The sequence below is a fragment of the Spinacia oleracea genome, chromosome 1 (assembly GCF_020520425.1).
Source record: "Spinacia oleracea cultivar Varoflay chromosome 1, BTI_SOV_V1, whole genome shotgun sequence".
Taxonomy (NCBI): Eukaryota; Viridiplantae; Streptophyta; class Magnoliopsida; order Caryophyllales; family Amaranthaceae; genus Spinacia; species Spinacia oleracea.
Genome location: NC_079487.1, coordinates 105,781,932 through 105,808,380, shown reverse-complemented (window position 1 = coordinate 105,808,380; position 26,449 = coordinate 105,781,932). Strand labels below are relative to the sequence as shown.

The 26,449-nt window shown below is 32.8% G+C and overlaps 2 protein-coding genes and 1 non-coding gene across 3 annotated transcripts; 2 read left to right on the top strand and 1 right to left on the bottom strand.

Moving 5' to 3' along the window:
- Nucleotides 1-8,102: 8,102 nt before the first annotated feature.
- Nucleotides 8,103-9,571, bottom strand: LOC110796318 (probable CCR4-associated factor 1 homolog 7). The gene is made up of 2 exons (XM_022001375.2): nucleotides 9,378-9,571; nucleotides 8,103-9,267 (listed from the first exon to the last, which is right to left on the bottom strand). Exon 2 carries the CDS (start codon nucleotides 9,230-9,232, stop codon nucleotides 8,414-8,416), a length of 819 nt encoding a protein of 272 aa, XP_021857067.1. The 5' UTR covers nucleotides 9,233-9,267; nucleotides 9,378-9,571; the 3' UTR covers nucleotides 8,103-8,413.
- A 10,239-nt stretch (nucleotides 9,572-19,810) lies between these two features.
- On the top strand, nucleotides 19,811-19,884 carry TRNAT-AGU (transfer RNA threonine (anticodon AGU)). Its single transcript has one exon. It is a non-coding gene; the product is annotated as a tRNA-Thr (tRNA).
- A 73-nt stretch (nucleotides 19,885-19,957) lies between these two features.
- Nucleotides 19,958-24,531, top strand: LOC110796319 (signal peptidase complex subunit 2). Its single transcript, XM_056838543.1, has 5 exons — nucleotides 19,958-20,159; nucleotides 20,872-21,027; nucleotides 22,070-22,147; nucleotides 24,022-24,164; nucleotides 24,265-24,531. Exons 1-5 carry the CDS (start codon nucleotides 20,052-20,054, stop codon nucleotides 24,359-24,361), a joined length of 582 nt encoding a protein of 193 aa, XP_056694521.1. The 5' UTR covers nucleotides 19,958-20,051; the 3' UTR covers nucleotides 24,362-24,531.
- The last annotated feature ends 1,918 nt before the right edge of the window (nucleotides 24,532-26,449 follow it).

Genomic DNA, 26,449 nt, shown 5'->3' with positions numbered 1-26,449 from the left:
TATTATAACTAAAAATGTAATAATTGGTAATAAAAAATTAGGTGTTATCACCCAGTTCAACCTTAGAGCTAATCCGGATTCGGAGAGAGTTGTGGGTGGATAGGTTTTATTCACCTCCCAATTGTTGTTGCGGGGGATCGAACACATATCCTGCCTACCAAGTTCAGTCTCAATCACCACTGAACCAACATGCAATTGACAGTAATTGTTAATAAAGGTTTATGAAAATCTCAAAATATGAGATACAAAAAGAGTTAATAATGGTTATCCTTTGGTTGTAACATAACATTGGAACTCAAGTTATATGCATTCAATTGGTATTGGACCCGAGTTATTAAAAGAATGTATAACTTGAAAATAATCGGATCAGAGTTGTAAAAAGAATTGTATAAGTTCGAAATAATCAAAACCTTCATGGATTTAGGTTTTATTATATTGAAGTTGAAGTTGTTTGAGCTAAGCATAGTTGTTACAGTTGCCGAGTTGCGTTCCATTATGCATATTATGATTAAAAGATACGTACCTAGGGATGGCAATGGGTAGGGTTTGGGTAGGGTTTAGTAATACCCGGACCCGGATCCTAACTTTTTGACATATACCCATACCCTACCCTTACCCTATAGGGTCTAAAATTATAACACCCTTACCCGAGCCCTGTGGGTCCGACATGGTATGGGTAGGGTCTAGGGTCTTATGCGGATCCGCGTAAAGCTATAACTTTTATTTCCTTTTTTGTATGCAATTATATGTAATATGCAAAAATAATACAAGAACAACGATTAATAAGGCATTTTAAAACAAATAAATAGCTAGTCTTCAAAAATTATCCTTGTCTTTCCTTAAACACAATACATTTTAAAGTACGAATCTCATAAATTACAAAATCCCACATTCTTAAATACACAACATTAATGTTAATAAATAAGCATTCATTCAGTACTTTAGTAGTAGTTATCGTTCATATCATCATCTACTTCATCATCAAGATCCTACAAAAAAGTGAAGTACATAAAAATAACAAAATTTAAGTGGGTCTAAATATAGGGTATGGGTAGGATATGGGTCTTAAGGGTCCGCGAGTAGGGTATGGGTAGGGTACGGGTGTGAAAAATTAAGACCCTTACCCTACCCTAAAAAAAACAACATATGCCCATACCCTACCCTTACCCTATAGGGTCTAAAAAATAAAGACCCATACCCTAATTTTAGGGTAGGGTCTGACAGGGTCCGGGTAACGTACCCATAGGAAATATGGTAATATTGTTAATAACTAAATGGTAATATTAAGTTTCATGTAATCGTGAAATTATACGCAAGCTGTGAGCACATAAATATTAATTTTCAAGTGACAACTTTTGCTCGTATTAAATTAACAGCGCGTCTCCTGTGAGACCAGTCACACCATCAACTTGATGGTGTGACGAGCGCGAAACCATCAGCGTACCTCCCCTAAAACTATATTTAAAAAAAAAAAAAAAGTAACAGATCTAAACTATAGAACTAACATACCTAAACTAAAAAAGTGTCTCCTCTAAAATTATTTTTAAAAAAAAAAGTAACATGTACGTCTAAACTATAGAAGTAACATACCTAAACTAAAAATATACGGATTTTTCATGAAATACCCCCGAATTATGGCGTAATTCACCAAATGCCCCTCGACTTTCAGAAATTCACCAAATGCCCCTCACAAATGACTTAATACCCAAAATACCCTTACTAATGACGCGCCGTTAGTCCTCCGTTAGCCTAATTTTTAAATTCACCAAATACCCCTATTTTATAACTTATTTCATATAATACCCCTATTCTGAAACTTAATTCACCAAATACACATAACTTAAAATTACCCATTTTGATGCTCAGCGGCTAGTTTTTATGTTTGAAAATTAGCCGTTGCTTATTGTTTGCTTATAAAAACCCCTTTTCTGACTATTTATTGTAGTTTTTCTATTGTTTTGTTAATTTCATATCATTTTTGTCATGAGTTTTCTTTCAAAATCATCATCCACACCCATGAATCCACATATGTAAGAGTCCCAAACAATTTCTAATATTATGGGAGGAAATTTCCATCTGAGGCTCCGATACAACACTCAGTAAGTTTCAATTATGATCCAATAAGTTCAGGCCTCATCCAGTAAAGACAATGCACTTTAGCTGAGCAAAAGGCCAAAAAACCCCATTTTCAAAGGGATCTTATGTAAGTGAAGCTGAAGTAATTCAATCTAAAGCTAACACCTTAATTTTCTTATTGTCCGAATGGTAAAGAAACTAAGAAATCAAGTTCAATAACACATACATTTTTATCACAACCTCGATTTCAACTTGGATTCATGATGTGAAAATCTTGAGTTTGGAGGCAAATCTTTGTGCCAAGATTCATGTTTTTTCACTGGTTCATGAGCTTTGGAACATACCTTAGTTTCATTTTTTTTTTCTTGTTCCCTCAAATCCAAAAATAGACATTTGTCCATAAATCTGACCATGTCAATAGGACCTACCTCAAAAGAAAAGTGGGAAAACCTTTATGCCTCGACTGTAAGGTTGAGAGAAAGTTAGGAGATTGAAGAAAGATGTTTGGAGGCAGTAGAGACAGGAGACAAAAGGGAGTTAACGTTAAATATGTGGCATGGAAGCAATAGAAGCCGAGGTAGCTGGAACATATGCGTTAGAATCAAATTAATAAGAGCTTTATTTTTAATCTGTTTGCATATGTTAAAGATATTTCCCATATTGAAAAAGGAATACCTTCCGATTGCATGGTAAATATAATTAATTGGTCACATAAAGAATAAGGTACAAAAGAAGTAGCTATTTTCTTGAAGAGTTGCGACGTTTTGAGGTGTTTTTAGGAGTGTTTTATGTTTTAGTGTTGTACCGGAGCTTCAGATTGAGTGTTGTATCAGATATTCGGATGTCAAATTTTCTCCCATGATAACAAAATTATTTGGGACTCTTACATATGTGGACTCATTGGGTGTGGATGATGATTTTGAAAGAAAACTCATGACAAAAATGATATGAAATTAACAAAATAATAGGAAAACTACAATAAACCGTCAGAAAAAGAGTATTTATAAGCAAACAATAAGCAACGGCTAATTTTCAAACACAAAAACTAGCCGTTGAGCATCAAAATGAGTAATTTTAAGTTATTGGTATTTGGTGAATTAAGTTTCTGAATAAGGGTATTTGGTGAAATAAGTATTAAAATAGGGGTATTTGGTGAATTTGAAAATTAGGTTAACGGAGGACTAACGGCGCATCATTAGTAAGGGTATTTTGGGTATTAAGTCATTTGTGAGGGGCATTTGGTGAATTTCTGAAAGTCGAGGGGCATTTGGTGAATTACGCCAAAATTCGGGGGTATTTCATGAAAAATCCTAAAAATATACCTCCCCTAAAACTATTCCGTATAAAAAAAAGTAACAGATCTAAACTATAGAAGTAACATACCTAAACTAAAAAAGTACCTCATCTAAAATTACATTAAAAAAAAAGTAACATGTCTAAACTATAGAAGTAATACATAAACTAAAAAAGTACCTCCCCTAAAACTAATCCGTATAAAAAAAGTAACATGTCTAAACTATAGAAGTAACATACCTAAACTAAAAAGGTACCTCCCCTAAAACTACTCCGTATAAAAAAAAAGTAACATGTCTAAACTATAGAAGTAACATACCTAAACTAAAAAAAATACCTCCTCTAAAATTATTTTAAAAAAAGTAACATATCTAAACTATAGAAGTAACATACTTAAACTAAGAAGGTATCTCCCCTAAAACTACTCCGTATAAAAGAAATAACATGTATAAACTATAGAAGTAACTAGAGCTGTCAAAAATCGACCCGACCCGAAAACCGACCCGAACCCGACCCGAAATTACTGGGTCCTGAACAAGATTTTGTGACCCGTGACCCGATTTTATCCGAACCCGAACAACCCGAAAAGGAATGGGTCAAAACCCGACCGAACCCGTTTTAGACCCGACCGATTGAAAATCATTGTATTTATAGTAATAAATGAGATTATGAGAAAATTTAAGCATAAAAGACACGTTATTTTTACTATTGTTCTGTGTAATATGATTTAAATTTGAATTATACGCCATTTTATGATTGAATTTGACAAAATATAAACTTTCGTAGGAAAATTTGTTAACTTGTGCCAATATTTTGTATATTTTTCACCTAAATTAATGAAAATATAATGCGCGTTTTAAAATCTCTCAACCCGTTGGGTCGACCCGAACCCGAAAGTTCTGGGTCTTGAACAAGCATTTGTAAACCCGAACCCGAAATTGACCGACCCGATTCAACCCGAACCCGAAAGTAAATTTTTACAACCCGACCCGACCGACCCGTTTGACAGGTCTAGAAGTAACATACCTAAACTAAAAAAAATATTTCCTCTAAAATTTTTTTTAAAAAAAAAAAAAAAGTAACATGTCTAAACTATAGAAGTAACATACCTAAACTAAGAAGGTATCTCCCCTAAAATTACTCCGTATAAAAAAAATAACATGTATAAACTACAGAAGTAACATACCTAAACTAAAAAAAGTATCTCTTCTAAAATTATAAAAAAAAGTAACATGACTAAACTATAGAAGTAACATACCTAAATTCGCAAGTGTGAACTGGTCTCACCATCAGTTGATGGTGAGGACAGTCTCATATAAGAATTTGGGTTAAACGAATTAAGATTTTAGTTGAAGAGACAAAGAATAAGTACCGTTTATTATTTTTCAATTGGACTCTTGGCTAATTAATAAATATATTATGGCCAACTGATTAGGTGCTATAAACAAATAGAATTGTCTGATACATTGAGCCTAAAACACGGAGTATTAAACTAGACAAGATGCAATCATTGGATCAGTTGATGGCTTAATGCCGCAGTTACAATGATTGTGAAAGCACTCTTAAAATATTGTAGGTACACATTTCAGATTCGTATTATGATGCTGGAAATATGGTACTAGTCATAGCACCAGGAAAGGCAGTTAAATAATATGTTCCTCTTTGTATAATATGCGAGCATTCTTTTAGGAATACAACGATCAAAATCAATCAAAACTCACCCCAACACTTGTGAGTTTTGAGGGTTGGTAACTTTGGTCAAATATGAGCTAATTAGCGACTCTTCACCCTAACATAATAAAAAGGAAATTCAAGACATATACAATTCACATTAATTGGAAACATCTGATAAAATTGAAAAAATGAAATACATGTTACTTATACAGCATAATTGTATTGGTGTAACGAGTAACAACCCACTATGAGGAAATAGATCTCAACCAGTCACTCCGTAATTGACAAGATATATCAAAGCCGCGTCACAAAACAAACAAAAAGGGAAGAAGAAAAAGAAAAAGAAAAAGAACAGTCAATTTGTAAATCCAGACAGTTGAAAGGGGAGAAGAAATCATGTGAGTTGAAAAGATGATCACACATTACATAACCAAGTTGACAAGCTAATGTTGACTGCTAATGCTAATGCTAATGCTAATGCTAATGCATGATACAGGCAGTAATCAACTATCCAACCAAGAAAATTAAAAGATTAATACTCTAGAGATTACTTCCACTTTCATATTAAAAAGAAAAAGTACATAAATGCTCATCACATATAATACACGCAGAAATCAACTAGCCTACAAAAAAATAAAAAGCAACACCTGAATACCAAGAACTTCAGATATCAACAAAAGTAAGCACTACAGTGACTACTCCCACTAAGGTTTCATGTTCTCTGCAAACTGCATGATTTAAAACCCTCCTTTTCTCTTCTCCACGATCTGGTTTTGTGCCCCTTGCACACACCACATACTGCTCGTTTCCACGACAGCAGAAGATAGATCAAGGCAGTTTATCAGATATAGGAATTTTAGTCTACTGCCTTCCATCGTGTATTCGTACTGATCAGACTTTACCGTAGTAGCCTTACCGTCTTAATTACTGCATCAGTTAAGAAACAGTCCTTGTAGCCCTAATAACACCTCAATTTCCCTAACATTTCTGCATTCATGTATCTAGTCTAACAATTTCACTTCTCTAATGAAACCAGTCTTGACCACCACACAACTTTGCTGCATCAATTCGTGAGCACTTAACAGCAGCAGGCATTTTTACATTCTGCATACTCCGTATTACCTAACCACTCAGGATTTCTCTAGCTATCAGGGAATCAAGAAGTGGGGAAAACAAAAAACTGATTGTATGGCAAACATCTGAAATCAATAACACCATTTTCTATTGACATAAATTTTGATCTTCGGATTACGTACTCTCTTACGATTTCCTCATAAGGTTCTAGCTCCTGTATTCCAAAAGATTCATTCAAGATATCACTCAGTAGTGTCAGACTATCAGTCCATCAATTACTTACCGGCATTACAAATTACATTTTTATCCTCCCGGACACCTGATCCTAGCCACCATCCCCTTATTTTGCCCGGTTAATAAAACAAGCAGAAAGCAGTCGAAGCATCACATACGTTAAGAAAGAGCAGCCCCAGCACATCAAGCACTATATGTGGGTGGCAGAGGGGTCCTCAATATAATGAATCACATTGTCTATCAAATGACTGCTTTCAATTCCTTGACAATCTGCAAGGTACTTCACATAATCAGACAGGAAAACAGAATTAACTGCCGAAAGCATATTTGAAGAAGAAGGTGAAAACCTCTACAGACCCACCACAGTTTAGTTAGCAACAATACACAAAATAAGAGTAGAGAATTTAAAAACAGCATGAAAGTCAGGTCATAATCCCCATATTGCCAACGGCTAAATCATAGTACTTGCAACTTTTATATAACAACAAAAAGAGATAAACCTCCTACAAGTATAATTTATGAGAAAGGCCCCAATAAGAAACTAGACTAGGCAACTAGACTACTGAACTGATGGAGATATCAATGTAGACAATAAACAGCTTAGGGAATACACCGATGGTAAAAGTAAAAGGCGGGCAAGAAAGGGTAATAACAAAGATACACAATCCACTAGAATTACAAAAGTAATGACAACTTACCAAGCCAGCATCTCTAGAGAGGTGCCAGAAAATAACATCACACTACAACCCTAACCAACCCAACAAGAAACAAATGTACTTTTGGGAGTGCAAGCAATCCAGCACAGCTTTGCTTTAAACCTCTATTGATGCTTTCTTTAACCTGCAAAAGTTCTGTCTCTCTGTTCCCTTTTTAATTAATAACACACTATTACAGAAAACAACACAATTTGCAAGGAACACAAAATAAGAAGAAAAAAAACCAAAAAAGATTGCTTCATCGGATAAACTAGTCAGCTAAACACCGAGCAACAAACAGACAGTAAAGATTCAACAAAGAAAGCATCGTCATTCATAAGACCGAGAAGATTGAGATCAAACAGAACCACAATCAATGTCTATCATATGAAAAACGAATCCCTCAAATCATACGCCTCCCCTTCCAAAAAGTTGTCAATAATTGAACAAAGAATAATGCTTTGTTCAACCATGCTGATAAGTGGGTTACTAGAATATGCATAAATATGCCAAAACAGATGCATTGCATATTAGAACCGACTTTTATTGGATTGGAACATTAATACCAAAGGAAATCAATTAATCAACAATATATCAACAAATAGGCAGAGGAATAAGAAATCAGATAATTAACAGGACTCAAGATGACAGTCATTACGATTTAAGATCAAAGTATTGAACAATAAACAACCAGTCGCGCCACCTCCATTGCAACAACATTGTCAGAACTCAAACAAATTAAAATTTAAGTTAAACACTGAAAAACTGTAGGAAGTACCATACCTAATATCATATTGTGTGGGCCAATGGGAGCAGTTATTAACTTACAAATGTAAATTACTAAAGAATGAACTTTTTAAGCACAAGAACTTGAGCAAACTTATTAACAACATTCTGTGACACTCACCATTTAAGTTAGGGCTAAATTACATTCGGGGTTGTAACCATATCAACGAATTGTTCAAAAGAAGGTATTGTATTTAGAAATACTCTGTATAAAGGGGGGTGAGGGATATCAAATAAAGTAGATAACATAAGTTAAAGGACAAAGCTTGATGAAAAGAAGGTAAGCATGATTAGATTCATGTTGAACAACTGACTGTTCTAATTTACAGAGAACTCGTGCTCCTAAAAGAGCAAAGGTTTCCGTTACAGCGATTATGATTGACTCTACTACACAAGCTACAAAGTGACCGACACCCTTCTTACAGGCTTAAGAACAATACCCTTCAACTAAATTGTGTACAAATACAAATTGGAAACTCCACAACAGACTAAATCAGACATAATATAATTCAACAATGGCTTGGTTTTTTTGGTAAAGGTTATTTCTTTTTAACTAAAAAGAGTTAAAAACAAGCATAACCTTAACCATCCTCGACGCCCAGCCCATAAAGAACACCAGAATACTTCTCAGTGCTGCCATTGAAGAAATTCTCCTTCAACTTCATAAATGTACAACAAGTGAGCAAACTATCCGACCCAGCCTGGTGACAAATCCCAATCCTTTCAACCTCCAACAACTCAGCAAGCTTGTTAAGACCTCCATGAAGACTATTACAGAACTTCATCAAGTGCTTAATATCATACACCATAGGGAAATAGATATTGATCAAGTTGAAAAACCCGGCTTGCGTTTCGGGCAAATCCCTGCAAGTCAACAACTTTAGCAAGTACCCGAAATCATATCCACTGTGAAACGTAACCCACTTAATACAATCATTCAACACAATCCCAGACGACATAAGAAGCTCAGCAAATCGAGCTGAGTCGATACCCATCTCACTATTCTTTTTAAAATCAATTCCACACTGCTTCAAAAGCTCTATGGAATCACTAGCATAAACATCTTCTCCAACATCAAACTCCCTAAAATTAAACTGCCAAATACAGAACTTATCTGTCCCACAAGTAGGCAAGTTCCCATCTTCATCGGAAAAAGTTAAACCTAGTTGGATTAACTTCAACATATCAACGTTATCTTTTAGGGTCTTGTAATTAAAATCTGTAATATTTTTAAAAGTCCCAACTGGACGAATTACGACCCCTGGAAACTCTGAATCCATAGCAACATAAGGATATGAATCAACGATTTCTCGAATTAAACCAAATTCTTCCTCTAAATTATAGTTCCAAACCTCCCTGATTTGAATAGATTCGTCGCTTTTTTCCAACAACGACGCCATGGGTTTTTCAGTCCAAGCGCATAATAATAGCAGATCTACAAAATCATCGAACAAAAATCAACTAAAATAAAAAATAAAAAATAAAAATAAAAAAAAGTTGAAGAAAAACCCAGAAAAAGCTGTGAAGTGAAGTGAAAGATCTAACCTTTGGGAGGTGAAAATGAAGTGCTAGAACATCAGATCTGTGGAGGATTTTTGGGGTCAACGTTGGAGAAGGGTAAAGCTTAGCGTGAAGAAGGGTGAAGAGAAAAGTGAAGAATGGGGGCGAAATAAAGAGGAGAAATGGGAGGAGAGAGAGCGGCGATAGAGAGAGTGAACAGATTGCACGCGGTCGAAACACACTGGGAAGTTGCCTACTTTGAACTGTAATTTTATTTTATTTTATTTTTACTATCACCGATCGGTGTTTTTTAACTGGACTATGAATTGTTCTTTGTACTGGTGTAAATTGTAAACTGACCTAAGCTAATGTTGTTAGTTGGTCCAGCCTTTACTCCCTCCGTCCCGGAATACTCGATCCGGTTTGACCGGCACAGAGTTTAAGAGACTTGAATTGACTTATTTAATTTAATAGGTAATAGTTGATAGTGTGGTATTATTTTAATGTAGTTAGTGGGATGTGGGTTAAGAGGTGGGGTTGGGGGAGAGTAGGGATTGAATTTTTAATTATTTTTTGTATGGAGTAGGGGTAGGTGGGTTAATAGGGGTGGAGTGAGAAATAATATAATATTGTTAGAATATTTCCATTTTTAGAAACAGGTCAAGTATTAAGGGACGGCCCGATAAGGAAAACAGGTCAAGTATTCCGGGACGGAGGGAGTATTATTTTTCATCGTTTAAGATATACGGAGTACGAATTATAACTTTTTCTACCGTTTGAGACCCGTATTTCTTATTTTAGGTCAAACTAGATTTAGTTAAATTTATTTATTTTTGTTTGTGAGATTTTTTTTTCAACTTTATCCTGATTAATTTACGGAGTATATGAGAATTAAATACGTGTAGTCTTTTAATCACAATACATAACTTAACATATGATCGATTTTATAACATCTGTCATTCTATTTTATTATTTTAAACCGGATAAGTAACTTTTTCGCTTATATACTTCCTTCTACGGAGTTTTATTTATCATTTTATATTTCCTAGCAAAATTTATCTTTTATTATCTTTTATCGGATCTTTATTTTTTTATTTTTATTTTTTATAAATCTGAAATAATATTAGTATTATTTACTGAAATATTAGAGTACCACCTAGCATTACTATTGGTTTCAGCCAATGAAAAACAAGACTTTTAATTTATTTTTGAATTAAAAAAATCGAGTGCAACGTAGATACTTAATTGTATGCCACATAGATATTTTAATTAATTAATTAATTACTAATCTAGACAACTCCATCCAAAATCAAACACTCTAATAATTAAGAAATAGATCAAAAATAAAATTAATCCAAAATCAAAATCTAATCTAAATAAAATTCAATCCATTCCAAAATCAAACACTAACCTAATAACAGCAACAAGTAGAAAATCTAATGGTTTCAGCCAATGATAAATAAAATATATTTGTTGAATTATCAGAGTGCCACATAGGAAATCTAATAGTTTTGGCCAATGAAAAATAAGATTTCTAATTTATTTTTGAATTAAAAAAAATCAAGTGCCACGTAGATAATTAATTATGTGCCATGTATATATTTTAATTAATTGATTAATTACTGATACTCTGTATATACAAATCCATCCAAAATCAAACACTCTAATAGTTAAAAAAAAATTCACCCAAAATCAAACAATAATCTAAAATAAAATTCAATTTAATCCAAAAATCAAACACTAATCCAATATTAGAGCGCCATATAGAGAATCTAATGGGTTCGGCCAATGAAAAATAAGATTTCGAAATTATTTTTGAATTAAAAAAAAATCGAGTGCCACGTAGATATTTTTATTAATCTAATCTAATATATATATACATATATATATATATATATGTATATATATATATATATATATATATATATATATATGCCTCCTTTATATAAAGGAGGCATAATTTCTGAATTATTAGAGCGCCACATAGAAAATCTAATAATTTCGGCCAATAAAAAAAATAAGATTTCTAATTTATTTTTGAATTAAAAAATTTGAGTGGAACGTAGATAAATAATTAGGTACCACATAGATATTTTAATTAATTAATTAGTAATATGTACAACTCCATCCGAAATCAAATACTTTAATAATTAAAAAATAAATCGAAAATAAAATTTAATCCAAAATCAAACATTAATCTAAAATTAAATATAAAATAAAATTTAATCTAAAATCAAACATTAATCTAAAATAAAATTCCGTCCAAAGTCAAACACTAATCAAATATTAGAGTGTCACGTAGGAAATCTAAAGGTTTTAGCCAATGGAAAATAAAATATAAATTACTTTTGAATTAAAAAACTCGAGTGTCACATGGATATTTTAATTAACTAATTACTAATATATACAACTCCATTCAAAATCAAACACTCTAAAATAATAATAATAATAATAAATAATAATAATAATAATAATAATAATAATAATAATGAAATTCAATTCAAAATTAAACACTAATGTAATCTATATATAAAATATAGCAGTTGTTATAGGAGTTTATTTTAACATAAAAAATTAATAAAATCCATGCATCGCACGGGCTAAACTAAAGTATATATTTATAGAGGGAAGTTTCTTGGAGAGCATTCGGAGTGTCACGTAGGATTTCCATGTCATTAAACAATAATATTATTTTAGATTTATTAAAAAATAAAAATAGATAAATAAAAACTCGGTAAAAGATAATAAGAGATAAAGATAAATAAAACTCAGTAAAAGATAATAAGAGAAAAATAAAAATAGATAAATAAAGAACCATTAAAAGATAATAAGAGATAAGTTTTGAATTTTTTTAAAGATAAATAAAACTCGGTAAATGATAATAAGAGAAAATTAAAAATAGATAAATAAAAATCCGCAAAAAGATAATAAGAGATAAAGATAAATTAAACTCAATAAAATATAATAAGAGAAAAATAAAAATAGATAAATAAAGAACCGGTAAAGGATAATAAGAGATAAGTTTTGAAATTTTTTAAAAGATAAATAAAACTCAGTAAAAGATAATAAGAGAAAAATAAAAATAGATAAATAAAAACTCGGTAAAAGATAATAAGAGATAAAGATAAATAAAAAGTAAAAGATAATAAGAGAAAAATAAATATAGATAAATAAAGAACCTGTAAACAAGAGATAAGTTTTGAATTTTTTTTAAAAGATAATAATAGAAAAATAAAAATTGATAAATAAAGAGCCGGTAAAAGATATTAAGAGATAGATTTTAATTTTTTTAAAAATCGGTAAAAGATAATAAGAGAAAATTATAAAAAAAAAAAGATAAATAAAGACCAGGTAAGAGATAGTAATAGATAAATTTTGAAAAATTTTAATAGATAAATAAAGACCCGTTAAAACTGTCCTACTCATTGTTTATAAAAACAAGCATTGTTCTAACTATCGCTTAAAGTTGAAAAAAAAAATCTCATTTAAAAAAAAAGAATTTAACCGTGATACACGGGCTTTACATCTAGTATATTAATAATCACGTTCAAATTAAATCATCAAACGTATTATTTGAATTGTTTTTTCATATACGTTCCCTATAATAAATAAATAAAATAGGAAATAAAAATTACATATACTAATGAATAGTAAATCATATTGTGATAGATATGAGGAAAAAACATTAAAACATAAATTATAACGGGGTCCAGAGTGCTTAAGCTTGGTAGTATAAAAAAAAAAAAAATTAAAAGTGTTTATTATTTGATATCATATACGTAGGAGAAAATTTATCATTTGATAGTCTAATATTTCAATTTTCTCTTCTATTTATTTCCAACTAATAAAGTTCATGTTATACTCTATCTTAAAGGTGGTACGTGTGTTAAAAAAAATCTAGGGTATTTTTGTTATAAAAAATTCATTCTAAATGGTATATGTAGTACTCGTAGTAAGGAATAAGGGTAAACACAAATTCTTATTTACAATGGGTGTACAATAAATATTGTACACCGAAGTAAAAGTTAACACAAAATGCTTAAAAGTTAAGCTTATATATGTAAAAGTTATCTATTTTTAAGTAATAAATTTTTTCATTTTAGTAAAACTTATTTCTTCAATAATGTATAAAATCAATCATTTAACCTTTCAAAATATTTATCTATTAATTTTTTTTACTAATATAAAAGTTAATCAAAATTAGGTTAAAGTTATAAAAAAAAAGGTTAAAGTTATCTTGGTGTACAATAAATTTATTGTACACCTTGTGCGCGCAAGACCTATTGCAATGATAAATGTGAGACTTATCGGAATATCATTTATTTTGGATAATTAAGTTTTGCATTTTCTTAAGCGTACTACGGGTATACAAATACACAATAGGTATCTAAGCTATACAATTGGATAGTTGTTAACAATAAAAACCAAAATTTACATAAAATAAAATAAAAATACAAACTTTAGCATTGACAAAAACAACATATTGGGGTAGTATACCGATGGAACTTGCCACAAAGATTGCTGGACATATCGAGTTCTACGAAGACTTTGAGACTTTCGGGTTTGTGTGCTATGGTTGGAGATCAGCTTCCTGAGCTAGATGAATCCTCGAACCAATGTCGTTTTTACAGCCTCTATAAATAGAAAATATGACTTCATACTCTTTCAATGCCGAACCCCGACGAGATAGCTAAGTTTCAAACAAAGACCATAGCAAAATACTGAAATAGCAACTAAAAATAATGATTTTGACCCCAAAAAAAAAAATACAATATACACTACAAGAATTTGTATCTTTAACGACAACCTAATTACGACGGGTCAAAAATCCCGTCGTAAAAGCCTTTTGCGACGGGGCTAACAACCAAACAATGACGGGAATAACCGTCGCAAATGTCTTTTACGACGGGTTTACGACGGATTTACGACGGAATTTCTATTAACGACGGCCCCTTTTATGACGGGTTCGCGACAGGAAATCCCGTCGTTAATCAACGATTATTGGTCTTTCACGACGGGATTTCCCGTCGTTAATAGTACAATTTCTTGTAGTGATATAACGTATTATAATCAGTCATGTGAGCCAATACATTGGGAAAATTTTGAGATAACGCCTAAATAAATTAGGATAAGAAAGAAAATAGCACATACATGTATGATTATAACCGGTAATTCTAAAAAATGTAATTCCAAAACATAGTTATAGTACTCTGTATTAATTATACCGAGTAAAAAGATTTACCTCCAATAATTGGTATGTAATACAGAGTATACTATATTGAACAACCTGGAATGAAAGAAGAAAATCAATCAGCAAAAGTTTTACAAAGCTCATTGCAATACCATATATAATACTTCCTCCGTTTTTTAATACTCACAACGTTTTGACTTTTGCCACTATTCATATAATCTACTATATAATTAATTAGCCAGTTGAAATATGAGAAAATTAAAACAACTAAAAGAAGCAAAAGAACGTCTAAATGTTATGCGGAGGGATTGAAAGTTGTTTTTACATGGGTAACTTTTTTTTTTTTTCATTTTCTTAATAATAATGATAAATTTATCTTTAAATATGATAAAATTTTCAACGTCTATATGCATGATGATAAACTTACAATGTTTTATCATTTGAAGAAGTTATATATACTCTACGCGGCTACTGTTCTTTTAAAAAAAAAAATGAATTTTCCATAATGCTTATGTGACGTTTATTTTCAATTCTAAAATAAATCGCAATTTTGAAAGGTTATCTATCTTTTAAATAAAAGTAAAATATTAGTTACAAAAAGTTGATATTTTGAAGATACACATTGGGACGAATCTAACAGTTAGGTTATGAACAATCTAATGTCATGCGGAATAAACCATAAATGCCAGAATCCAAATTAAATGCACATAATCATTTAACATAATTTAGTGAACACACTTTGTGATGCGTGTCTTCCCTTGCTGCTCCCGAACCGAACAAGAACAAGTTAGAACGTCAAACGTCGTCCCTTCATAAAGTCCACAGTACGTTTGGATCCGCCTTAGATCATACCAACTAGGATATAAAATAAGGTTTATGATTTCGGGATCTCACTTTTAGGTGATAGGCAAAGTGTATTGAATTGTATGTATTAATTCATGACCATAGGCCATGTATTTATAGGAAATAGGGAAAACCCTAAGAGCCAAAATGCTAGAACGATATAGGAAATTTTTGGGAATATACCAAAAACCAAAACCCTAAAACACTAGGGATGGTTGACTGCTTGCATAACAAGGAAACCGGCTAGCTATGGCCTTGCTCGCAAAGGCCCATCCGCGCTGGCTCGTGTGCTAGGTGCAGCAGCACTGGCCCATGCACGCTGGCCAACAACGCTGGCCTTGTTGCTTGTGCGCTGGCATGCTGGTGTAACACCCCCGACAATTCTCCATTTTCTAAAATAACCCTTTTTATATAAAACGTTGAAAATTATCAAGGCTTTATCGCCCGTGTGAAAACGTATCGGCTTATTCAGAATTTTGCAGCGGAAAACATAAAAATAACATTAGGTTTATAAATAATCAACTACATAGTTAATCCCAAAACGAATCAACGAAAATAAAATCAATGTAGCTAGTTCAACAAGTTTAACGTTCAATTAAACAAACCCAAGTCAACTTAGCAAATCAAAACTAAATACAAGCTCTCTAATCCCGATCTCAGTGATGCATCATCTTCAAACCTGCAGATGGACAATGCTTATTGACCCTTAGAGACTGCTCACCAAAATGGGTCAATCATCACATGATCAATAAGGCATAGCCATGATCAACACACACAAACAAAGCACGTAATCAACAAAGCTGAATACTACATACTAAAACAATAGTAATCCTAACATGATTCTATTAAACGAATAACCCTAACATGATACTAATAAAGCAGAAGTAAGGACAACCAAAACATACTAACTTGAAGACCATATTTGACTAGACTAGACCTTTGAATCATTAACATTATTTTAATTGAAATAGTCAATGGACCGAGTTGTCCACCATAAGCCTTCACTAAGGAAGACGAGGTACGGACGCGACTTTGTAACCCCAATGACCTGCGATATCGAGGAACTTTTGAATAAAATAGAACCGATGGTCAATCAGGCCCCAGAAAAAGCCATAGGCGACTCATGACCCCAACTCCTGATTGTCCGTCACTTCAGACGTGCACAATCTAAAGCTATTGCTACTCAGTTTCACTTTACATGATTTACAGATTAATACTCTGCTATGACTCAACAATCACATTAATCATACAATCAACAAGTATTCGCAACTGTTTTTATCTTGGAATTAAATAAGTGATCACAAAGTTAATTGTCAATCAAGAATTCATTCCAATTAATTCAACCTTTCCTTTAACAATGATCAACCCCTTGATATGAGTATAAAGTTTCAACTTACTAAACAAGGTCCTCGGCCCTCATAAAGTAGTGAAATGCTAAAAGGGAACAACGATCAATCGATTAAACCAATATATATATATGAAATAATATAATGTTCCCAACCAACATGCTTGCATCAATCATCCACGCTAACATGTTATAATTCTCATAATAAAATCCATGTTCAACACGTTCATCCAACAACATTAAACATGTAAATTTCAACATAACCAAGTTCAAAGATATAACAACATGGTTTCAACATATGCACACATCTCCAAGCACACAGGTGTGTATGTACCTTGTGTAAACAAACTGATAGGTCACTTTAACACTTTCAAAAGTCGCCTAAAGAGAATTCTCTGCCTAAAACAACCAACAAGGATTCCCAATCAACTTCTAATCATTCACAACTAAAATAGAACATTCTAAATACATCCTAAACATTGAGTTTTAGGCAATAATAGGACAAAATAGGACAAAATAGTTATTTTCATCCACTTTCTCAAACCTCTAATTGCAAAAGGCTCCTATATTGAGTTTTTTCACCCCAAAACTCTCTTCTAATCCTCTCCTAACCAAACACTCTCAATTAGCTTTTTCTAAAGGTCAAACCTCTAATTCACTCAGAAAAGCTCTTTTTCCCTCAAACATCTCCTAAACAAACACCCCCCTATGTATAAATCACGAACAATAGTCAAAGTGGAATATGTGAATAGTGCTAAAATTTCAAACGTTGCGAGTATTTGAAAAACGGAGGAAGTATGATTAAGATTTACGTCCACGTACATTTATTAATAAGCTATTTTTATGCAAGTTCGAAGAATATTGACAATGTCTACTCTAGAAAAATGATGAAAACGAGTTACTTTTTTTAATCAATTCTGCTTTAACTAATGAGTTAAGAGCAACAACAATAGTGGACGTGAAATGCTTGCAAATATTAAAGAGTTGTAGCTACAAGCTTGGTAATATTCAAGTGGGGCCAACTACTCTCTCTACGAGAACAACAAATTGGAATGATTCACATGTAATCATAACCAAGTTAAGAGAGGTTGTAGTTTTCCATCTAGAGAAGTTATAACTTAAAAAAGTAGTACTCGTACCTTGAAAATCTGTCGTGGCAAGTAAAATTCAAGAGTTATACCTTACCCATTGCTCATGTTCTAAGCATAATCATATTGGTTCTTGGTTATTTTATGAGAATAATGACAACTAGGTTGATACCCCATAATTGACCAGGTACTAAAATGATTTAATACTTAAATCAAAATTCATCACAATTTTTGACTTCAAATTTGGTATAATATACATACTCAAATCAATTGTTATAATATACGTATTTCCAACATTTTCACACTCTTCATCTCCTTTTCCCCTTCATTTACTCTTCATTAGTAGATGTACAATTTCTTTTAATTATTTGTGTGTTTTTTTTTTTTTTTTGTAATTTAGTTCTCTTATTTATCGACAATGTGTTTAGTGGGAAATAGAGGAAACTAAATATTGCAGTCAATGAGGCAATATAAAGGGGTTCGAAATAGTAAAGTAGACAAGTGTAACATATGAGTTCAGCCCGATAAGAAAAAAGAGGGTTAAATGTCGCGTTTTGCCAAGTTATCTACCAATTTGTAGCGTTTTGCTAAGTTTTATACGAACTTGTCATAAGGGTGTTAAGTTTTATACCGTTTGCTTAATCAACCCTTTATAAAGTATGGACATTTTGATATTTTCGCTAGTAAAAGTATACGAAGTAGTACTTTACTAAATGTAGAAATGTTATAATTTAAAAAAAATAAAAGATAAAATAGTAACTCATAAACAATAATCCTCGGTCTTCTGTGTGACCAGCGGCCCACACCATTAACGGCTATGGAGAAGGTTATTGACTTTGTTACTTGACTTTCTATGATGGTGTTACTTATACATTGTATTCATTGTTACTTTTTCTTGTTTTACTGCATTTACTTGAATTTCATGTTAGAGACTCCTTTTATAAAAGTACATCTCTTAAAACCCATAAAAGTACCTCTCCTAACAGCTACTCCCTCCGTTTCTTTTTGTTGTATCCGTTTCTATTTTAAGCGTTTCATATTGTTGTATCCATTTAGAATCTATTCTATTTTTGGACATACATTTTATCCTAAAATACCCTTACATTTCTATCTAATTACCAAAATACCTAAAGATTCTACCCATATTCCCACCTATTTTCCCCACCCATAATATTTAATTCTTTTCCCTTCCCCATATACACACTCTCTCACCTCCTTTATCACCCATCATTATCACTCCTCTTTCTTACCTTATTTCTTTATTATTTTCTCACTCCTTTATTTATTATAATCTCTTACACCCAATCATTTCTCTTACACCCAATCATTACACTTATACCCATACAAACCAATATTCCAATTTTCTTAAAAACCACACCAGATTCCAAATGGATACATCAAAAAGAAATGGAGGGAGTATAAAAAAATCTCTCATAAAATTATAGAAATACCTCCCCTAAAACTATAAAAGTACCTCACATAAAACTATAGAAATACCTCCTCTAAAACTATAACACCATAGTAGTACCTTGACTAAAACTAATAAAGTACCTAATCTAAAATTATAAATGTGACTAACCTAAACCTATACAAATAAATGCACTGGCGTTTTAGGTTCCGTTAACCTACGTTAGTGAACTTTAAACACGTTTTGCTTATTTACAAGTATGAACATGTCACGCCATCAAGTTAATGGTGTGGTTGATCACATATAAGACTTTAGAAACAACAATAAACTAAGTTATATACTTCATACGTTTCTTTAATCAAATTTACTTGAGTACGGAGTATAAATAAATAATAAGCAAAGATTCAACTGTATTTTATGATCTACTTCTTATAAACAAAACCGACTTGAGTATAATCTGGTAAGATTCATCTTAATGAGTACAAAGACGAACAACAATTTAATTTCGAATCATGATTTGCAGAAATAAAAAAACAAGAATTATATAGATTTAAAACTCCATCACTTGTCATATACTTTAAAACTCCATCACTTGTCATACTAGCTCTCGTAGCTCAGTTGGTTAGAGCACCCGTTTAGTAAGCGGGAGGTCTTGAGTTCGACTCTCAACGAGAGCAATTTTTTTTCCCTGTCGTCTTCCACATTGTACAAACGCCGAAACACGCGCCTATATATATATATCATCGACGACGAGATATAAAACTCGTTTCGAACAGAGAAAATTCAAAGCGACCATCACTACCACCATTCTCCTCAGTTTCCGACCAATTTTTAGAGAGAGAAAATGTCGTCCGAATCAAACACCACCACGACGAAGCAGCAAAACCCTAAAAAAGCTAATTTGTTGGATCATAATTCCCTCAAACATATCCTTGACGAATCTGCTAGTGAGGTTTTTTTCTCTCCTCAATTTCTTGGTTTTGTGTTTTTTTTTTCCGATCTCTTAGTTGTATGGGTTTGATTTCCACTTATTTCAAGAATTTTAATTCTCTGTACCTTGAATCGTTGGGAATTGGATGAATTTTATGTTAATTCGTCGGGATTTTGTTTCAATTTTTGGTTGTTTTAGGGTTTAATATGAGATTTGTGTTTGCAATGAGTTAGATAAATTTTGATATATTGATTAAGAATAGTCAACGCGCAAATTGATTGTCTTTTGCTCAGTGAAGAAGATTCAAGTGCAGTAAGATGAACCCTTCTGTGGATTTTGATTATGGGTTGCGAGTGAATGCGAATTTAATTATAGGTCACATTATTTAAATGCAGTTTGAGCTGGGTGTTTTGGAACAAAGAGGGTGGTTAGGTTACGATTTATGCCAATGATGTTGCCTAAAAGGTTAAGAACTAAGTCAGAATCCAGACTTTGCTTTTGGCTTATCACTCGACAATTTAGAACTAGGACAATGTATCTTTGTATTGAAACCATCCATACAATTAGATCAATCTTTCTTGTGTGTTGGAGTGTCTCTTGTTAATATTCACAATTTTGTCCCTTGTACTGTCGCAGATGCTGGGAATGTGAATAGGGAATATTATTTAGAACTCTAAATTAGATTGTCACGTTTGTACTGAGACTCTGACTATCTGTTCATTGTTTTTTCAAGGTTGTTAAGAGTCGCGGATATGTGGAAAATGTGAGGATGAGCAATGTTCGGCTGTTGATGGGAACTTTTATCATAACCATTGCCCTGGTGGCACAATTTTACCCTAAGAAGTTCCCGGAGAACAAGGATTTTTTGATCGGCTGCATCATATTATATCCTTTACTTTCATTAGTTTCGTTTTCCATTTTCACTAGATGGTCAACCACTGTTAACAACACTACTAACTAATACCGATTCTCATTTACTACCTTGGTAAATAGTGAGCTTAACCAATTTGTTGAAACTGTTAATGACATAAAATGCCATCATTAGACTCACATTATAAAATACTTGGTGTTATTTTGTACCCTGTCTTGTATAATACGTAGTACTCCGTACTCTGTAGGTTTTTTCATGCTCAGTGGAACTACAACTACAAGGGAACTGAGTTCACTTTTCATCTTTATATTGCAAAATCTTTTTTGAAGTGTCATTTGTGACCAATAATTTTTAAACAAGAGTCATCATGTAACTTAAATTCTCAACTAGGTGGAAAAATTGGGTTCTATCGTGAATCTTGACCTCTCAAGAGCTTCATCACTTTAGGGTTGATAGTGCATGCTGCTGTTGTTATCAACTCAAGCAAGTGTTCTCCTTGTCAAGACCACTCCATATGTTGCTTGCCAGTGCTTTGCGCTCTTCGTTTTTATTCTTGATGCATGGCTGAATATTTGTGTCTGATGCTTGCATGTGAGCTACACAGGAAATGAGAGATTGGGACTATAACTTCATAAATATGACGTAGAATGTAATTGATGACTGGAAAAATTATATCTTTAGGCATGATTTTTGAGCCGTTCTGAATAACCCATTAAGTGCATCGGAGAACTTTGGTATTGCACATCGAAAGTGAGTTTATTTAGTTATTAACTAAAGCTTGTTGTGTCGTAGTGATTTCTATTGCTGGTAGGTTATTGGTGGTTTTCTGTTTTCTTCTGGTAGGTTATTGGTGGTTTGTTCCTTCTATACCACAAACTGTACCATCTTAAATGGTACCCTCTTGAATGGTAGTTTCATTGAAGGCCCAGGTGATATAAGGGCTTGTAGGTGGAAGGATAACCTGTAAGCTATATATTTTTCCCTGCAACCAAGCTGCAGTAACTGATGTCTAGATCTGTTTTAGTATGAAATGGTTAATCCTTGACTTTCTTGCACATATATTGTCTTCAATGGTTTGCTGCAGCTGATCATCTACAGAAAGGAAAAGAACGCTATAATGTTCACCTATCCTCCATCGGTAGGAACTCAGAATCTTACAAAATTACTTTATTGTTTTCTCGTTAAAGTTAGACAATTGGAGGTTATATCATGTAAGATATAACCTTAAATCCTACTTCGTCCATTCTTATTTAAATGACACAATTGAGTTTTGGACACTATTCACACAAGTTCCTTTGACTTCCTTTTGTGGTTTATACTTTAAGAAAAAACATAGTCGTGTGGGGTCTTGTTAGATTCGTCTCAATAAATATTTTTTAAATATCAAAATTTTATAATTTTTTCTTATGCATATTTGAAGATATTAATGTTTGAAATCGTGCATTGGCAAACGTGACTAAATAATTGTGTCATTTAAATAAGAACAGAGGAAGTATATTCCAATGAGATTTTTTTTGTTAGTGCTAGAATGAGAATCAAGTGTTTTTATCTAAAGATAAGTGTGATTCCCATGAGTTATAGGCTTCTCATTGAATGTTGTGAGTATGTCTTGATGTTTAGGCATGTGACAGATCAAGGCATAGTTTTAGTTGATTGAACATCTTATTTCTAAAATATGGACATTTAGCGTTGACATGATGCATGGTGCTCAACTTCAGAAAACATCATCCATTTATGGATTTAAAATTGGGGTCTGCATTTATGTACTATGTCACTTGGATGCTAAATTAGTTGCTTGGTGAACAGAAATTAAATGGACTGATTTGTAAATTGCGATCATGAAAAATAATATATAACTATATATTCCGAAAATGTCCGCCTTCACAAGCAACAAGCTTCTCTTTGTCACGCCAATGTTCATGAGTCTATGTTTTGGCCCATGGTACCAGGGTCCTGAAGATAGCTAGTCATTTCCCTGTTTATCTTTACATCACCATCTTTTATAATGTATATGTCTTGTAGAGCGTCATGCTAAAAGGTCTGCAGCTGAATACATGGTCTTGGTGTTAATTTTACCCCTTTTCTCATCTGGTATTCAGTAGATAAAAAATCGCATTTATTATACAGTTTGTTCAAAATGGTGATCGATCCATTTATAAGCTTGGGCCCTTTGCAGGCTACATTTTTCCTTGAATGAAAAGAAACTTGGGTGAATCTAGAATGTGGAGCCTTCAAATTTTGATGAATACTGTTGGCATATTCATTTGTGTAGCGTATTCTGTATTTTAAGTCTGATTTGTTGATATAAGTATTATATGCAATATACTGTTTGGAACATAGTATCTAGGAAGTAGGGTAGGCATCTTGCTGTCTCGTACCGACAGTTGCTTAAGTGCCTCTAATGAGGCTCACAGTCTCCCACTATGGTAGGGAAAGGGGGTCAATATATGCAGCTTTTCCTATAGATTTGCAATGAAACTCTTTAGCCATAGTCTTACAAAAGAGTCGATTTCCATAGAGTAACTTGCCATCCGTGACACCACAAATGAGCTACAATTTTTCATGACTATTCACATTTCATGTGGCTTATGTGACCTGCTGTCCTGCTTACTGTTGATCTTATTTTTTTGACCTTGCTGTGGAACGTTTACAGTATGTCTCAGTCTGCAAAGTATTTTGGGCTTAGTTTTTCGTTTAACCCTGCATCTAGTATTCACATATGAGAAGTATTGTCCGGACTTCACTTCCTTCAATGTTTGTCGAATAAGATGTGTGATTGAATCAGGATTTAGTGTAAGATGTGAGGTTATTCTCTTTGGATAATTGAAATTTGAAAGAGACTTTACTTTGTAGCTTAAATTAGCTTTCATCTATGCACCGTTTGTTTATTGGTTCTCTGCCCTTTTGCTCTATAGTCTATAGTGATACGTGTAGTGCATATGCAGTTTTCTTAGTTTTCCTATTTTGAGTTTATTGCAAACATATAAAAGTTGTGATTTCTGCTGTGTTCAGGGATCTTACAATGCTACAGGCCTTGTGGTATCTTCAAAGTTGCCAAGGTTCTCTGATATGTACACTCTAACAATCGAAAGTGCTGATCCAAAATCAATCTCCGCTAACAAACCTGTTGAGTTGACTAAGAGTGTTACCAAATGGTTTCTCTCTATACACTTTAGAACACATACTTTTCATACATTCATATTTTGAGGATCCTGAATTATTTACTTATTTGCATCATTTTGACTAATCTCACAGGTTCACTAAGGATGGAGTTTTGGTGGAAGGTCTTTTCTGGAAAGATGTTGAGGGGCTAGTAGATGAATATAACAAGGAACCAAAGAAGAACAAGTGAATACTACCAGTGTAGTAGCCCTAGATTTAAGCAGCTTTCAATTAAAGGCTTTATGATAATTATTAGCTTAATTATTTTGACAAAGTAAGGTTATGGTTAAAAATTGTTTGTGATTTCAAAGTGTTTAAGATATTTATATCAAAGGTCTGATTTTTGAGTTGTTGTATGAATTTACGATAGTGCCCTCTTGTCTTTAAGTTGATTAGTCAATGTCAGCATTAGTTTGTCTCCTTTTGCTGAGTTAAGCACAAAAGAAGGATCTATGTTTTAGTTTTAATCACCAATCAGGACGTGAGCTTACTCACCGTTTGGGGCCTGAAAATTCTGATCATTGCTAACCAAAGGTGAGTTAAATGTGGGCAATTTGCTGCATGATGGAGCCTTTAGTAGCATCGTCTGGATTAGAGGGGGGGGGGATGGGAAGGATCCTTGTGGTTTCACTATATTAGTCTTATATATATACTCCCTCCGTATTTATTTTAAGAGATACACTTGCCTTTTCCGGCCGTATTTATTTAAGAGATACACTTGCCATTTTTAGTAACTTATCAACCCCACCATCTAATTAAATAACACATTTAAATTACCCCATGATTCACCATCCTATTAAACAAATAATTTCATAAACCCACCCCACCTCCTAATCCCAAAATAACATGGTCACCACTTGTTTACTTATTAAAATATCTACCCAACCCCACTTGTTTTATTATTTTATTTCATTCATATCTTTTTTTTAATATACGTGTCCGACCAAGTGTATCTCTTAAATTAATACGGATGGAGTATTACTTTTTTTGTGCTGAGATTGTTGACACGCTGCTCTATGTTAAGATTGTTGTAATATGTAGAATGCAAGAACTAGAAGTACAAGAACATTGGTTTGCGGAAGCTGATACATATACCTCCTGGGTATGGAATAGTGTCATACCCTGTGCTCCCATTGGTTGTTTTTACACAAGCAACCCCACATGGGATTTAAATTTAAATCTAAAATAGCAACCCCACATGATATTTGTAAATCTAAACCAATCACAGCCCAGGGTATGGCACTACTCCATACCCAGAGGATATATGTAGCCTTTTCGTTGGTTTGCTTGTAATTTCTGCAGTGCAGAGCATTGATTATTGCTTGTTATTTTGTGTGCGGAGAAACAAAAGGAAATTGCTTCAGTTGGTTTTGCGGAAGAGTGCAGTAGTGCAGGAACATTTATAGCAGGCTGCATTATTTTGATGATTTCCAAATCTTAAATTTGGAGTTTGAATATTAGAAAACTCATGTGTAATTAAGCAGTAAGGACCTATGTTATTAAAAGTTGTTGAGTAAAGGACCTAAGTTTGTAATTTTGTTCCCGTCATGCTCCGGTGAGTTAGACATGATTCTTAACCTTAGGTCTCAATTGGTGAGTAAATAAGATTGAGGTCCTGGTGGATGATTTATTTGAAACTTAGGTCTCAATCGTGTACTTCACTCCCTTTTGCTAGAGCTGATCATTTGCGGGCTCAGATAGATAGCAGGCTGGACCTAAGCTTACTTTTTTTTCTTTTCCCTTATAACATGTCTAGAAGGAAAAATCAAGCCCTTTTTTACGGGATTGATTTCTTGTCCATATACACCTATTAAACAGGATCTCAAATTATTTTTCATTTTTTTTACTAAATATATTTAATTAATTTGTATGATTTATGGTTTAAAATTTGTTATGCTTAAATTATCTCAAAAATTTGTAATGAAAGTGAATTTTTTTACCCCAATAAAGTCAACTGACTCATTACATTCTTGTCCTACAGAAACCTATGTTTAATGTCAACTGACTCAATACATTCTTGTCCTACAGAAGCCTCTTCACTCATTACAATGGTGAATTGGTGATTCATAAGTATGTGAACTCCACTTGATCAAGAATCATGAAATCTTCAAGTTTAACTGTTCCAGTATTACCATAGACAAAGATGTTTTCAAATGAATGATTGGCGGATTGAAATTGAGAAGAAAATCCAAACTATTAAGAATATGTATGCACCAATTCTTGATAGCATATCATCAGCAAGAACATGTTTCAAGATAATCTAACAAATTACCAGAAA